This window comes from Eublepharis macularius, chromosome 8, assembly GCF_028583425.1.
Source record: "Eublepharis macularius isolate TG4126 chromosome 8, MPM_Emac_v1.0, whole genome shotgun sequence".
NCBI lineage: Eukaryota > Metazoa > Chordata > Lepidosauria > Squamata > Eublepharidae > Eublepharis > Eublepharis macularius.
In genome coordinates, this window is record NC_072797.1 from 23,715,936 (window position 1) to 23,733,421 (window position 17,486).

A 17,486-nucleotide genomic window follows, 5' to 3' on the forward strand; every position below is an offset into this window, starting at 1 on the left:
AGATGAAATTAACAAACTGTCTGAGGAGCAATCTCTGCCAGCTCTGTCTTTTTAAACTACCCTCCTGTAGAGAGGTGAAATTGACAGACCTTTGGGGCTCTCTTTTTAAACTACATTTCCCGGCTATCGTATCTCCCTACACTTGAGAGTCCTCATGTAGAGATACTCTCAGATTGGTTGTATAAATTATCTGATGTAGCAACACTTCATAGTAGTACTGTGATATTTTATACTGAGTCATACCATTGATTTGGTCGGTATTGTCTGCTCTGGTTGGCAGTGGCTGTTCAGAATCCCAGGTATTCACATCACCTGGACCTTTTAACTGGTGAGGCCAGGGGTTGCACCTGGGACTTTCTGCATGCAAAGCAGATTGTCTGCCACTGAGCTATGGCCCCATGCCCTGAACGCTGGCTTCCTGGTTTTCATATTGGAAGGCAGCCTCTGGAATGTGGACTTCCCTTTCCTTGATGGCCTTCAGCAGCTTAACATCAGATCTCCTCTCTGGCTTCAGACTGGTTGGAATTCTGGGATAGTGATAACTGTGGCATTTGTGCAGGTGTAGTGGGTTGCAAACCGCACTGGGCAGGGGCCTGGTGTTGTGTTTACAGCGGACCTTTGACTTGCAGAAACAGCTCTAAATATAGATATGGTTGAAGGATCTATCTGACAGCACCCTTGTTGAAGTTAAGCAAGTTCCAATATGCTCAGTGCCAAGATGGGAGACTACATGGGAACTCTACATACACTGGGTTGGATCCAGTGAAAAATTTCCACTTACACTAGAGCTTCTGCCCAAGCAAAAATGCAAGAAAAAGACTATGGTGGCCGCTTTCATTAAATTAGACTTATTGTATCCCCACTCATGTTTCCACTTGCCCAAGATGTTGTGCAATTTCTGGGCACTATAATATATAAGGAGGAAAGTGCTAGGTGTTGCACAAATGAATCTAAATCCATTTATGTTTCTGCTTGTGTAGCACTGGATCCACTGCTTGTTTCTCACTGGATCCAAGATTGTCTGTCACTGGATCCATTGGAGTTTGACGATGAAAGAAAGGCAGAATATAAATGTAACAAATAAATTGATCTCAGTTTGCCAATAGCTCTTACCTCAAAGTCTGAGATTAAATTTAAAGACCCTATTAATCTTGAATTCATACTTGACTTGAAGTGCTGAACATTTGGTTCTTGCTTTGAGATAAGAAAGAACAATATTGTAAAATCATCTTGCTCGCCTGTTTACAATTTCACATTGCCACTTAAAACAGGATATTTTGTTGGTGAAAACTGATTTTATGACCTACTTACTGCATGAATGATGGTAGCCAGATTTTGAAACTGTTCCTGATTTTTATCTTTCTTTTCTTAACACAAGCCTTTTCCTCCAGTGCTGAAATCTTGACAATACATCTCATTTTGTTGGTTTTGCCAAGTTTGGTAACTTTGAGCACAGCTGTGATTTTAGTTGTCATAAATAATTAGAAGTTTGACACAGGTTTACAAACCACTTGTATTTCATGCAGAACATAAATAAAACTGCAAGAAAATCAATTAATTTTATTTTTCAACAGGACAGACTGCTGTTTCAGCCCCGATGATAAACTACTTGTTACTGGTACTTCTGTTAAGAAAGGAGGTGGCCATGGAAAACTTCTTTTCTTTGAGCGGGAGACATTTAAGAAAGTGTATGAAATAGATGTCACAGATGCGGTAAGACAATGTTCAGTATATAAACAGATACTTTATTCATACATGAACATTAGCATTATGTTATCCCTCCTGTGTATCTAAATACTGTTAATTTTATTACTTAACACAATGCATGATTGAGATTCTGCAAGATCGAAGTATGGTTTGTTTATTTATTTATTTATTTATTTAATTCAATTTATATTCCACCCTCCCCACATCAGCAGGCTCAGGGCAGATTACAATCAGTTTAGTAATTTAAAATGCATATAACTTTAAAACCAATAAAACCACATAAATAGTTAAAACACACAGCAGCAGACTTCTTCAATAACCACCACCCAACCATCTCCAAAGTATTTAACAGGCTGGGTGAGTAGGGGGTCGGGGTATGTTTTCCTCTAGTCAGCTGGTGGGGAGGCCTAACCAGGGTCAACCATACGCCTGACGGAACAGCTCTGTCTTCCAGGCCCAGCGGAAGGATAACAAATCCGGCTGGGCCCTAGTCTCTTTAGACGGAGTGTTCCACCGGGTTGGAGCCAGGACGGAAAAGACCATGGCCCTGGTCGACACTAGGCGGGTCTTCCTGGGACCAGGGACCATTAACAGCTGTTTGTCACTGGATCAAAGCATCCTCTGGGGCTCATATAGGGGCTCCCTCTGGGGCTCATTGTGGAGTATGCTACACCATGATGATTGCACGGTCTTTTGCAAAAAAAACCCCACAACCACTATAAACCCTCCAACCTAAATTCCCATGATAATGCAAACTGGAACCTGCAATTAATTGCTGTATGGCCAGGAAGTGCATCTGCAGTCAGGGCTGGTGCCACCATTGAGGCGGTGAGGCAGGCGCCACGGGCACTGAGGCACCGAAGGGGGTGCCGGGGGCGGAGGCACGTGCCACAGAGCTGGCGTGCCTGTCCCTCAGCTGCTGCAGCCCTGCACCACCACTGCCACCAACACATGCCCCCAGCCGGATGCAGCAGCCGCTGGCGAGGCACAGCAGGGGTCCGGGGTGGCGTGCGGAACCTCCCCAGCCACCCGCCACGCCTGACTGGGAGCGCGGGCAGCCTCCGTGTGCCGTCCCAGCCACCCACCAGCCAATGGGTCTGGCTTGCTGCGTGATGATGTCATCACGCAGTCCGGGGTGCACGCGCATGTAGGGGCAGCCACGGGCACCAGAAACCCTGGCGCCGCCCCTGTCTGCAGTTCAGGAAGTGACTATGGCTCAGTGGTGGAGTGCATGCTTTCCATGTGCAAGGTTCCAGATTCAATCCTTGGCATCTCCAGTTAAAAAGAGATCTTAGGTAGCAAGTTTTAGGAACTACTTTGTCTAAGACCCCAGAAACCTATTTGGGGTCAAAGTAGGTGATACTTTGCCTAATAGTATAGGGTGGCACAGGGTACATAATTGCCTAAATTCAGTGATATAAAGTCAGTTGTCTAGTACTAATACGAATTTGTCCAGAATCCTTCCTCCACATATTTCACATTTCATCTCTTTTTTTAAATGAATGCTTATTGTTGTATTTCTAAGAGCAGATTTACATCAATGCAGTACCTTTAGTTTATGTTCCAAGCTTAGGCTGCTTTGATTTACATTGTCCTGCTTTTATCATATTCTTTCCGTTCAGTACTTCCATATTCAGCTTACTTCCTTGAGTCATTTACAGTGCAATCCTAAGCAGAGTTACTCCAGTCTAAGCCCATTGATTTCAATGGACTTAGATTGGCATTATTCTGCTTAGTATTGCACTGTTAATGATATTCACCTTATTTCTCTTGCTCCCTGCTTGAGGCAAACTAAGATGTAAAATTTTTCTTGGGTTATATTGGTACAGGAGCCTTGTAAATTATGCACCTTGGAGGGCGTGGGGTGCTGAGGTTTGATTCTGTAACTATTTTTCAACCTTATAATTTAATACAATGCGTATAATTTTGAAGGAATATAAGAGAGACACTTCTCACTGCCCAAAACTCATATATTGCTCTTCTAACTTCCACAAATAATCCTGTTGGCTTTAGCAGAATTCAGATTTGGCACAAATTGTTGAGTACAGAGGAGGGAGCCGTCATGAGCATGTTTTTCCACTACAAACAGAATAATAAGGCTCATTAAAGTCAATTATAAAATAATTCTAATGGATTCAGCATATGAAATGGTGTGTTTTGTGTCAAATTTAAATGATAAAGGAAATACGGTTTTTACAGCTGTTCATTTTTAGCCTATCAGACAACAGGGAAGGTCCAGCTAGTATAGATTATTTTGAAATGCTTAAAGGGCAGTAAACTTAATCTTTAAAACTGTTTGGGAAATATCCAGTATATTTTGGCCTGTAAGTGAACTTGATTCTTAATGGAAACTTAATGGCTACTTTAAATGCTTGACCAAAGTAACGTCTAGCATTCCTTTCTGTCATACCAGGCAAGCCTTTAGTTCACCTCCTTTCTTTTACTTTTTTATGAGAGAGTACATTATTATTCCAGACCTTTTGTTTTAGTCACGTGGGCTTGCTGTGTGAGTATTTACAGATTTATCTATGAGGCATTTTGCCAGCGCGAGCCACACTGAAGCAAAATGGGGCATGAACCAGGCCTGCTGTCTTGCAGCTGTGGAGATAGCAAGCTCCGCATTTGTGAACCAGGCCCTGGGTTGGCATCATCATTATCAATATGAGTAAAAGCCTGTTGTTCGATTATATCATAGTTTAGTCTGACCAAGAAAGGGAGTTCTGGGCAAGATTATCCACAGAGGGATGGATCAGTTCCCAGTCTTAGTGATAGTGACAAAGTAAATGAACTGCAATCTTGGATATGCTCAGAACCTATCCTGGATGTTGGTTTTGTGTCAGCTGTATGCATGCCTCCTTTTATCTCTGTTACGTTTTTATCCTGCCCTCCTTCTAAGGAGCACAGGGTGGCCTATGTGGCTTTCACCATTCTCCATTTATCATCCTGACAGGTAGGTTAGCCTAATAACAGGTCTACAGTGACTCTGTACCTCTACAGGTGATTGAGGATTTGAACCCATCAGGGAGCAAGATGTGGTATAAATGAAGTAAGTTAAACAAATAAGCAAACACTGGCTATCCACACCAACAGCAGATCAATCAATGGCAGGGTACAGTGTCAAGTCAATTGTTTTGCTGAGATCTAGGGCTAAAAGCATGATGTGTCTTTGTGTCCTTCAGGAGCAGGGCTTTTTTTCAGCTGGAACGCAGTGGAATGGAGTTCCGGCACCTCTTGAAAATGGTCACATGACTGGTGGCCCCACCCCCTGATCTCCGGACAGAGGGAAGTTTAGACCGCCCTCCGCACTCCTTGGCACGGAGGGCGATCTAAACTCTCCTCTGGAGATCAGGGGGCGGGGCCACTGACCATGTGACCATTTTCGCTGAGGGCGATTTAAATTTTAAAAAACTCCCCCCTTGTTCCAGCTGACCCAAAGTGATGTCATTGTGCAGTCCTGAGTTCCACCACCGAGTTCTACCACCTCTTTTCCCAGAAAAAAGCCCTGTTTAGGAGTAATTGTCACCTTAATTGTGAATTTTCTGCTGTCTTAGCATTTGATGTTGCACGGTCCGGATATCTTACAGATGCGAGTACACTCATCTTGACTCTTGCATAAAGCAAAGATTTCTTCTGTTTCACAGGATGTGTGGGTAGAATTGTGGTATTCATTCATAGCAGATTTTCTAATGGTTGCTCTCATTGCTTCTCTGCTAGAAGAGGATATATCTATCTACATCAAATAAGGCTACCCTTTCAAGTAGTTAGATGTGTTGCTCTGCAGTAGAAGAGCAGGATTTGAGTCTAGTGGCACCTAGAGACCAACAAGATTTTCGAGGTATAAGCTTCCGAGAGGGAATTTAAGGAGGGAATTTTGACTCTTGAAACTTTATATCCTGGAAATCTTGTTGGTTTCTAAGGAGCCACTGGGCTCAAATCTTGAAGGCTACCCTTGATTCTCTTCTCTAATGTACCAGGGAGATAAGATTGTCCGGCCAAACCTGGCAACTAGTGGGAAAGGTGGGGGGGGGTGCAGACCCGGGAGGGAATGTCTGCAATATCGATATGCCATTTCTTGGTACCCAAAAGTGATGTAGCAATGCCAGTGGTGTTGCTGTGTTTTTTAAATTATTTTTCTCCAGTCAATGCTCAGAACAACAGCAGGCAAGGCAGCAAGCTTACAGATAGATATTGGAGCATGTGCGCATGTGCTTTAACACACGGCCCCCATTTCAATGCAAAGCTAAATGTCTTCCATGCTATTTAGAAAGTTCCTCTTAGTTATTCCCAGTCCAAATGATGCTGTTTTTTCACATACTTTTGAAGTCCAGTTTCCCAAGACAAATATTCTAGTGCTTTGCTAGCCTCTTGAGCATTTTAAATCTTGTGATAGCATGTTCACAGCATTGTAGATAATTTTTAGAGCTTTATCTTATTTATTGTAGTTGGCAAATATTGTAGGAGGAGCTCTGGAGGAGCTTCACACTTGAGTTATTTGGTTTGTCTCATTTTAGGCAAACCTTTAGCATAATGTTTTAACATGCAGACAGTCTGTCTGTTACTGAGGGCTGTAATGGATGTTCCTGCTCATCTCGGTGGAATAATTGTGCGTGCATTTTGGGAACAGAATAATAGTATATTTTTTCCATTCCATACAGTATTTAAAAATAAAAATCAGTTATTTTATAACTTGATGTTTTGCATGCCAATGTAAGTTGGAAGAGTGAGTTGGTTTTTAAAAAAAAATTCTAGCCAACTTACTACTTAAAGTTAGGGCAAGAAAAAGCAGTATTAAAACGAGTGAGTGAAGTGCATTAGTCAAAGTAATAATTCTTTGAAAAGAAACGTGTTCGGTAGACTTAAAATGGTTTAAGTGAGGCTCTTAACAGAGTAAGGAGTGGTTACTAAGCATGCCCCTTATTCTTGCTTGGTAAGTAGAAGGTGTTGTTAAAAGCTATGGACTATCGAGACCACATTGTTGTTCCTGATTTCATATAAAACCTGACGACTGTATCTGCCCATGTCATTATGGTGTTGGATCAAGTTGTCTTGGTACATCTTTGGTACATCTGCTCTTCCCTTGCTGACTGTAGAAGAATTGCTGCACTGGTTTTCTTCCTTCATTGCATGGAAGTTATTCGTGACATTGGTATCCTGTCCTTCCTCCTACAAGTATGAAACAGTATAAATGGGATTATCTTTTTTCAGTCCTGCGAGGATCGGTTAATCCCACAAAGAATAACCTTCTCACAGGCCTTTCGTGGCTGACTAGTTCCCCAGGTGTCATCACACTTTATTGATTTAGCATATTCCTCTACCGTGCCTTTCTCCCAACATAGTCAGGCCTGAGGTGGATAACAACAGTAAATAGAATGTGTATATATTGGCTTTGATTTTTATACCCAGATTTTCTCCCCAGTGGTGACCCAAAGGGCTTTCAATACCTATCTTCACTCCTCTATTTCATCGTCACAACCACCTTGTGAAGATAGGCTAGACTCTGTGGTTGTGTGAGACTCGTCCAAGGTCACCCAGCGAGCTTCCAAGGCAAAATGGGGATTTGACCATGGGTCCACCAGATCCTAAACCGACATTCAAACTGCTGCATCAAACACTGATTAAAACATTCAACCATTAAGCCAGATCCCAAATCTGTTATCTCCAGGCTGCCCCTCAAGCTCATTTAAATGGTTCTGTTTTACACATTTGCTGGACTGTGCCCCACAGTAAGGATGCGATTGCCATCCACTCAGTCCAGGGTACAAGATCCCCTGCCGTGAGCTCCCATTGCCTGCTGCTGCTCCAAGCAGCAGTGGGGGGAATAGAAAAACTCGCCATCATTGCGTGCCCGATTACGAGAACAATGTAAGACATTTTGGTTCCCATTGGGAAGTAGAGCAGGATATAAATGAAGTAAATTAAATAAATGAATTGTAAACAGGCCTACTCATGATCTTTCCCACATCTATTCAGCGTGGCTTACTCTCAGGAAAGTGTTCTTAGGACTGTACTATAAATTACATACTAAAACAGCACCATGGGAAATTTGCTTGCAAGTACCTTGATGCTGAGATATTTCTGAGTAATGCAAAGATCTGTGACAGTACAAAAGTTTTGCAGCACTGATCTGAGCATACTGTAGAGCTTTTCCAGCCAGCTGTTCTCACATCAAAAATTCAGCTGTATTTGGATCTAGTATTTAGGAATACCATACAGATTTGGTATTCCTGAAATCTGGATAAAATTCTTGATTCAGGTTCTGTTTAAACTGGGAAAACCAAATATATTTATATGGGAAAAATATGGGGGGGGGGAAGGTTTCAAGAAAAATCCACCAAATTTGCAGGGAACCTAGTTTTGCCTGTCCACTAAAGACTCCCCACGTTTCAGGAAGATTGTAATTCTATGGGCCCCTGAAGAAGCAGCCCTAGCCAGTTTCCTAGGGGGAAAACATTTCCAAGGCGTTCCAGGCAAAGAAACCGTAAGCAAAGGGGCAGCCCCTGGCCCAAGCCACTTTCCAATGCAAGTCCTAATGCTAGCTGAACCAACAAAGCCTAATAGAACCACAATGAAGCAAAGAAATTCCACCAGAACCAAAATGAAGCAAGGGGACCAATATCATACCAAAGAATCCTACCACAACAATGTGAAACCGGAAAATTTCAGCTAGTTGAAGTGAGGAGAACCAACACCACACCGGAGAATATCACCTGAACCAATGTCAACCAAGAGACTCTTGGCAGAACCAGGCTGAAGCAAGGAGGGACAATAGAACCAGTATTACTCAAAGAACTCAGGCAGGTAGAACCCAGGACCAATGCAAGCTTGACAGAATCAACCCAAAACCACAGAATCTCAACAGAACCAATGTTTAAAAAAAGCTGAACCAAATTGAAGCAAGGAAAGGCCTGGTGCAAACTTAACAGAACCAACATCAAACCATTACCAGACAAGCTTCGGAAGCCTGCATAGTGGGGAAACTTCATTCGCTAGCTCCCCCTCCCTCCTGCCCCACTTCCCCCCCCCGAGAGAAAAAAGCCCAGAAAAGCCTTGAAATGTTGGGAGGCAACGAGCCTGCAAGAGCAACCAGCCAGCTTTAAAAAGGATGTAGCTGTATTTTCAGTTAATATTATCATGGGGATTTAGGTTTGGGAGTTTAGGTGGTGTGTGTGTGTGTGTGTTTTGTAAAAAGACAATGCAATCATCATAGAGTGTATACTCTGTGATATTTTGATCTTGCAGAATGTCTATTATGCATTTAGCTATAAGCCCATGTGTTAAATAAATTCTGGTTTATCAAACATAGATTTATTCAGTATCCCAGTTCTGTTTGGGATTCTCTGATGTTATTCAGTATACCCAGATAATACCAAATCAGGAATTATCAGATATTATCTGGGTATACCAAATACTGAATCGCCCACCCGCACTTCAGCCCCTTGAGCTTCCCCACCCACATCTCCTAAAGGGTTCAGGGAAGCCTTCCAAGCCTCATAAATGAAAATAGGCAGCCTTTCTGGATGAGAGGTTTTTCCAGACATACACATAGGATTCTTTTGGCTCTTCCTCGACCCTAAAGGACACTTAAATGACTGAAGTAATTAGCAATCATTCTGATCAGCCAAAAAGAATCCAACATCTTTTAAAAAGAAAATGTAATTGGAAAGAGCTTGAACATCCCTGTCAAAATATCTCCTTCCCCGTTTAACATCTTTGTTGCTGCCAGTCTCCTTATCTCACTGCGCTAGCAGCCATGTGCAGCAAATCAGAACAGGCTTCTTCAAGGCCAGCGTTTATGACGGTTCTTAACCAGAAATGTTTTCTTAGCCACAGTTGCTGCTGACCCTTGTCAGAGTTTTAAACGAGATGTCTTAAACCATCAAACTCGTGCCAGATAAGCCATGGTGCTAATGCATTTTTTAGCACAAGGATTATCAAAGAGGAGAGGTGATTGACTGACTGGCATTGTGTATTCCAAATTAAATCACTAAGTTCTCTGCCCATAGACTTCAAAGAGAGAGGGGTTGCTCCCAAATAGTTCTTAGGCCAAAGGTCTACTGCCTGTCTCATCTGCCCCTTCCAGAAAGAAGGATGCCTTCACTGTGATCTTATCCCAAGGTGGCAACCGTGAATGCTGGTCTGTAGGGAAGAAATGGTTCTTAAGAAAAGCAGTTATTCTTTTTAACTTGATCCATTTTATAATTCTGACTCCTCAGTCCTCAAGTGAGTTTGTAATTGACCAGGAGCAGGTCAGACTTGTGTGAATTGCTCTTCAGTGTATTGGCCCTCACCAGAAAGACCTTTCATGAACTCGTTTTTCAGAAGGTCAAATTCCCATCTGCAAAATGAAGTTGTTAGATTTGCAAATTTTTGAAAATCCATATATGTGACATGTTCAGTGCAACCCTATGCATGTTTTCTCAGAAGTAAGTCCATTTATATTTATTTAGATATTTCTATCCTGTTTTCCTCCCAATGGGGACCCAGAATGGCTGAGTAACAGTAACAAGGGATTTGAACCTGGCTCTCTCAGATCCAAGACTGACACTCTAACCACTGAACTGTGCTGGATTGATCTTAACAGGGCTTTCTTCCTCATAAGCATGCTTAGAAATTCAGCCCTATATTCCCTGCATTGATAGTAGCTCTTAGCCTTTCAAACACCCTTAAACCATAATGAAAATGCAAACAAGAAAGTTGGAATAGGTGTTATATAATATGTGCAGTCATTTAAATCATATAGGTGAACATGTGAGGAAAGCATTAACTGTCAACAAACTTCATGTTGCAATGCTATAAGACTGAACAGACATGACTTCATTATCTTTATATATAATTTAGGCATTTTCTGGTTAAATAGTTCTTTTCTCAGCAACGTAAAGAGTTAACTTGTTTTATGCCGAAAGGAACAGGGCTTTTTCAGTAGCCATCTCTGAACTTTGGATGGCCTCCCTCTGGCAGATTTTTGGCTTATCTTAGCATTCAATAGGCTTGTAAAAACTTTTAAAGATATTTCTCTCATGCTTTTCTCTGGAGATTATAAACAGGTTACACACACACACGAACACGCAAACACATCACAGCTCGAATTCCTGGGCTGGTCCTGGATTCACTGGGAAGGGTTGCTCAGGGCCACAGGCTGCAAGTTAGGGTTTTGCTTTGCCTCTCAGAGCCAAGCTACAAGAGACAAATTACATGAGGAAGAGCACGTGAAGGGAATCACAATGTTAGCTGGGAAGCTGAGTTTTAAGAGAGATCAGAAGGCTTTGTCAGTTTCCCCTCTCTACAGAGCCAGAGAGATGGCTGCTCAGAGGGTTTGTTAATTTCCTCTTTGCCTCCTGAAGGCTCTGTCAGTTTCACCTCCTTTCTAAGAGGAAGAGGAAATAAATAAACCACCTGAGCAGCAATCTCCCTGGCTCTGTAGAGAGGGGAAATTAACAAAGATTTCCAATCTCTTTTAAAACTCAGCTTCCCGGCTAACATTGCAACTCCCTTCATGTGCTCCTTCTCATGTAATACGACTCTTGTAGCTTTGCTCTCAGTTCACATTTCTGGCCACACCCAGGATAAATACCTGCAACAGATCAGCCCAGATCTCTTTCTAATGGCACAAGGATCACTCACAGCCTTCATCCCTTGAATTTTGTTCATTCACCACTTTTATATCCTAGCCTTCCTCCACGGAGTTTCAAAGAATGTGCATGGAAGGGGATGGACCACTTTTCCCACATCTTGGCACCAATTATATTGCAGGTTTGACTAAGAGAGTGTAACTGGCCCAAGATGACCCAGTGAGGTTCATGACCTAATGAAGCTCAGATCTTCCTGCTCCTGGCATTCTAACCACTATGCAACACTGCCTCTCTGTTGGGGCAAATGATTTTATTATATGGCATTTTTATTGTAGTTAAGTTCTTTATATAAGTAACATATTTTTAAAATAATTTCACAAAAGTGCCTTGAGATTTTCTGATGAAAAGGAGGAAGGAATTTCTGTATGTGTGTAGCCCAGGAGAACCTGATCTCGTCAGATCTCAGAAGCTAAGCAGGGTCAGCCTTGTTTAGTAATAGGAAGAGAGACCTCCAGTGAAGACCAAGGCTGCAGAGGCAGGCAATGGCAAACCACCTTGGTTAGTCTCTTGCCATGAAAACCCCGCCAGAGGGTTGCCATAAGTCAACTATGACCTCAGGGCAGGGTTTCATTTTATATTGTGGGGAGAGACAGTGAAAAATAATTCTGTTGAAGATTTTGGTTGCATTCCTAATCACACTTACTAGAGAGTAAGCCCCATTAATTTGCACTGGCTATGCTTGCTTGAAAGATGGTATGACATGAGTATCATCCATTCTTCTCCCCAAAGTTGTACAGCATCTACAGAGAACTTGAAGGAGAAAGTGTGTCAGTGATGACTGCAAAGAATGGCTAACTATTGAGTCCAGACAATATAAACATATATTATACAAGTGCACTGCACTTATGTATTATAAGTGTGTTTACTTAAAAGTAAATGCCACTGAGCTCATTGGGACTTACTCCTTCATCAAGCATTCTTAGGATTCCAGTCAAAAATCTCCAAGCCCAGGCAGAGGACACAGATGTCAAAGACTAAATAAATGACCTTCTAATTTACAGGGGAAGGGATCCAAGTGTTCCTAGACATTCTCATCCAGAGGGTCAAGAGCCCTAACCACAGGCAAGCAGATTTGTGGAGGCCTGAATTTTATTAAATTTATAATACTAATAGTGCGATCCTAGGCCGTTACATCTTTCTAAATCCATTCAAGTCAAAGGACTTAGAAGTGTGTCATTCTTCTGTTGCATCCTTCTAGCCAAAGTTTTCTTAGTTCTCCTCACCTTCCTTTCTTTGACTTGATTATCTTTCACCGCTGGAACATTTGATCAGATTCTGACAGGCGAGTGGAAGAGTGAGCAAATATCATAATCCTTTCCCATCAAACTTAGATTTTAACAGCCCTCTGTAACGGAAAGGAATCAAGTGGAACAAATATGCTTTCTCCAAAATGTGGACTTCTGCGGCTGAGAGAGGTCTCAGGCCTTGGCTCATCTCCTACAACAAGTGTGGTTGTTAACATGACATCACTAGTTATATTTCTGTATTATGTACAGACTTCATCCAAATGCGAGTCCACACATTTTGAAAGCATTCATCAGTTAAAAGCTAGATATTCCTCTAAAAACTGCTTTAAGCAGTTGACAACTAGGTTCCACATTAAGTAAGACTTAAACCATAATGGGAGTGAGTTTTCAGTTTACTTTCCATTATTGGTATTCAACAACAACAACAAAACTCTTTCATATTCTAGCTCCATTTTCTCTCCTTGTCCTAAGCAGTATAGCCCGAACTCTGAACTTTGCGGAATGTTTCCTTTTTAAGAGCGAAGTTGCCGCTGTTGATTCCAGACTTTATTCAAAGTTGGCCTTAAAAAAATAATTAAACTGAGCACAATTTGGATTTGACCCATCTATCCATCATCTGCTTAGTTGTAAGCAAAAAATGGAATGTAAGTGGGAAACTGAAAGGGCTTGGGGCTAACACAGGAAAGTCCCTCCTCATTCCTGTCTGAGCTGACCACGTGGATAAGTAGCAGAGAGGTGGTATTGTGAGAGCGTGAACTGTGGGCTCAATGACATGAGGCTAGTGGAGGTCAAGAAAGATACCTCTGTGTGTCTTCCTCCTTCATGCACGGAGAGGATATGTGGGCTTATATAACTGAAGCCAACATTTCTTCCTCCATTGTTAGGTGAATTATTAGGTTTTTAGAACACAGAAGTCTCCAATTGCAGTTGACAGTTTGGCTTGCTTCTCACATCACTTCAGCTGAGGCCTCATGTGGTTGAATGCTGCTCAGTCTATACTATTTTTTTAAAATCCTGACACAAAAAACCAGATGTCAAGAAGAGAGGCTCTACCCTACCCTTTCTCTCTAACATGCCAGTTTTTTGTGTGAGGGAATTTTATATTACTGAGGAATATTCAGGCACCCCTGGAATCAGACATTTAGGCACAGTTGACCAGTAGCAACTTTAAGATTAACAATATTTATTCCAGCATGAGCTTTTATGAGTCAGAGCCCACTTCTTCAGATTCTGTGAGGAGGAAATCACTTTCCATGTTTTTATAGAGAAAGTTACTGAAGGGGAGGGAGAGAACGGTAGGAGCTGGGGGCAGAGAGACCCTTAGGGCCAAGCTACAAGTGATGAATGACACAGGTTGGACACTTGTCAGCTTCCCTCAAGTTTTGATGGGAAATGTAGGCATCCTGGTCTTGCAGCTTGGCTCTCCAACTGCTGTCCAATGGACTTTTCAACTGTCACTTGTCCAACATCCTGCCAAGCTGCCTAGATTTCCCATCAAAACTTGAAGGAAGCTGACAAGTATCCAACCTGTGTAATTCATCACTTGTAGTTTGGCCCTGAGTGTGCATCCTAGAATGGATTGAGTTTATTTATTTATTTAATCGTCTGCCCTTCTCCTTGAGACACAAGGCAGATTACACAATATACAACTGAAATTGAGTTTATTTGCAACTGAAATTGAGTTTATAAACAGATAATACATTTGCAACTGAAACTGAGTTTATAAACACCTAATACATACTATAAGTAGTGACACAGACCACAGCCCTATATAAAATCACCTTCCTGGCCAGTTTCTTTTTACTATAGCCCTACTCCCTTTATAAAAATGTCCTCCTGAACACTTCTGTTTTACAGTTTGCAGAATTGATGGAAGCCTTTCTGATATTGGCTGTCACCTAAAGTTCACCACTTAAATCACTTCAAAATGCCATTCCTGCCCTTCAGTAATTTTCTCTATAGAGTATGATTTTTTTCCTTCATAGCAAGTGAAGAAGTGAGCTCTGACTCACAAAAGCTCATGCTGGGATGAATGCTGTTTGTCCGTAAGGTGCCACTGGACTGCTGTTTAATGTTGGATGCAAAAGAGGCAACCCCTCTGAGAGAACTAGGCGGATGTTAACTAGATTACAGAAAGTTAAACACTGCCTTGCCAGTAGGATTCAAATTACAAAGGTCCCTGTAGGCACAAAGCAGTAAATAAGAAATATGTTCCTTTTGGCGACGTAACAGTTAGGCTTCAAAGAACCCTGCATTTTAAAGGCCCCTTGGTCCAGTAAAAGGCATTGTCTTACTTGTTCTACAGATGTATCATTCAAATGGGGGCACACACATCTTTGAAGAATGTTACACTGTGCAGGCTCAGACCCTCAGGGTTTTTAAAAATTTATTAGATTTGAGATGCATTCATACACCATGTTGGCAATGGATTTGTATGTCGATTGCTCATTACGGGTGACCTTTTCTCCCACTGATGCATGCTGCTTGCATACATTGAAAACGCTGTTCGTAAGAGCCAGTACATACAAGAAGGAAATTACATTTAAAAAAAAAATCCACAAATCTCTTAGATATGCACTTCTTGGTCTATTACAAGATATTCAGGCCAGCATATTGACAGTCCCTGTGCATTTATTTCATTTTATTTAATTTATTTAAAATATTTCTGTCCAGCCTTTCTGTACAAGCAGGCTCAAGCAGCAGCTCCTTGCACGTAGTGAAAAGGCTACTCCATAGGGGAGGCAAATTTTTGGGAGAGATGGAACATCTTGTTCAGCTCATGGTCCTATCATTATCTTCCCCCAGTGGGCGAAGACTTTTCTAGTGACCCTTCTTCCCATTTATGTGTTTTGCTAATTGTTGCTTTTAGTTGTTTTAGTATATTAAGCTTCTTTTAATGTTTTTGATTGTTCACCGCCTTGGGGACTCTTAATTTGTTGGAAAGTCAGCATTAAAATATTTGAAATTGAGGGGAAAATGCAACTATCCATAACATACCATTATGGATATACCATACACCGTATACCCTGCAGCTGTGGACAAGTTTACATCGGGACCACAAAGCGTAGCATCCAGACAAGAATAAAAGAACATGAAAGACACTGCAGACTTGGACAACCTGAAAAATCAGCAGTGGCTGAACATAGCCTAACGCAAACAGGGCACAGTATCTTATTCCAGGACACCAAAATACTGGACAACACTTCCAGCTACTTTGTCAGACTGCACAGGGAAGCCATTGAAATTCACAAGCATAAGCAAAACTTCAACAGGAAAGAAGAAACCTTAAGAATGAACAGAGCATGGTTTCCAGTTCTGAAAAACACCGGGCTAACAAAACACTCTATACTGGACAATAGTCCTGCAGAGAAGATTAGCACATCAAGCACCAATCCATATGCAAAAGAACCTCCTCAGGATACAGTGAAGTCTCCCGCCATTAGCATTCCACACCCTGGGAAACTCTTACAGGATGACTCAGCTCAACCCCACCCCTCCTGAGTAGATACAAATGACCTGCCAACATCTTTTCCACACTGTGACACTGAGAGATCTCTGTCTTTTGGTGCTACACCTCTGAAGATGCCAGCCACAGCTGCTGGCGAAACGTCAGGAACTACAATGCCAAGACCACGGCAATACAGCCCGGAAAACCCACAACAACCATCGTTCTCCGGCCGTGAAAGCCTTCGACAATACAACAGTTCTTCTTTAATAAACAAAGTTATTTTTTTTACTTAGTATTTAATAGTAAGAATTGCTTAGTGTTTATGTAGGCATTGTTAGGGAGTACATAGTAATTCATGTTAGCATGACCATCCCGGAAGCTGCATCTAGAAACACCGTATAAATGACTCGTAATACATTATTTTATATTACTAGATCTTTGGGGGCGACGTGGAGGCGCTAATACCATGTATTCAAAAGACACCAGCAGCTTTTTACATACTATGCAAGAAGTATATGTCAAGCAATAATTTTATTTATATAAACAGCAGTAATTTATTTCAAGGAAATGTATCTTTTATAGACTTGGGTGGGGAGATCATTTGTAAAGTATCCTTTTCTGACAAAACCATCATATTTCAAAGACCAAGGGGCGGTGTCAGGAGTTAATATAATGTTTTGTGCTGGTTCCGGCAAAACACTGTAAATTTAATTGCCGCCTTCTGTAACTTTTCAGCAAGAAATAAAATCTCACTGCAGATCTTGTAACTTGCTGTTAATTATGGTACTTTACAAGTCCGACTCAACTAATTTGTCTCTTGGGTGCCATTGGAATTAAGTCTCAACTGCCTCATTTGCAGTGTTATTGTAAAGCTCAGTGTTAAAAGGAAGTAACACTTTCCCCACTTCCTTAAAAGGATTTTAGGCTTAAATAGGTGTCCAGATTCAAGCAAGATTATAGCCGTCCAAAGTCTTTAGCACACAAACACATACGGCTTTTTACTAAGGTAGGTAAAGGTAGTCCCCTGTGCAAGCGCCGAGTCATTACTGATCCATGGGGGGACATCACATCACGACATTTTCTTGACAGACTTTTTACAGGGTGGTTTGCATTGCTTTCCCCAGTCATCTACACTTTACCCCCAGGAAACTGGGTACTCATTTTACCGACCTCAGAAGGATGGAAGGCTGAGTCAGCCTTGAGCCAGCTACCTGACCACGGCTTTCACTGGGATCAAACTCAGGTCGTGAGCAGAGCTTGGGCTGCAATACTGCCGCTTACCACTCTGCGCCACGGGGCTCACTACGGCTTCTTACTAGCCCCTGAAAAATATGATAATGTAATATAAGATTTCTCTGTAGTGTATATAAGGGAGCATCAGAATGTTGGTGGCATCAGGTATTCCAATATTTTTCTTTTATCAACTCTGGCTTGAGTTTGAAACTATGGGTTGGA

General features: G+C 41.8%; 1 protein-coding gene across 2 annotated transcripts in view; it reads left to right on the forward strand.

Annotated features, from left to right (window-relative positions):
- The window catches only part of WDR70 (WD repeat domain 70), a 131,463-nt gene that overhangs the window by 97,641 nt on the left and 16,336 nt on the right, over positions 1–17,486 (forward strand). For both annotated transcript variants that reach the window (XM_054987346.1, XM_054987347.1), the window contains exon 13: positions 1,575–1,713. In XM_054987346.1, coding sequence (XP_054843321.1) covers positions 1,575–1,713 — 139 coding nt within the window. The remainder of the gene's footprint in view (positions 1–1,574; positions 1,714–17,486) is intronic.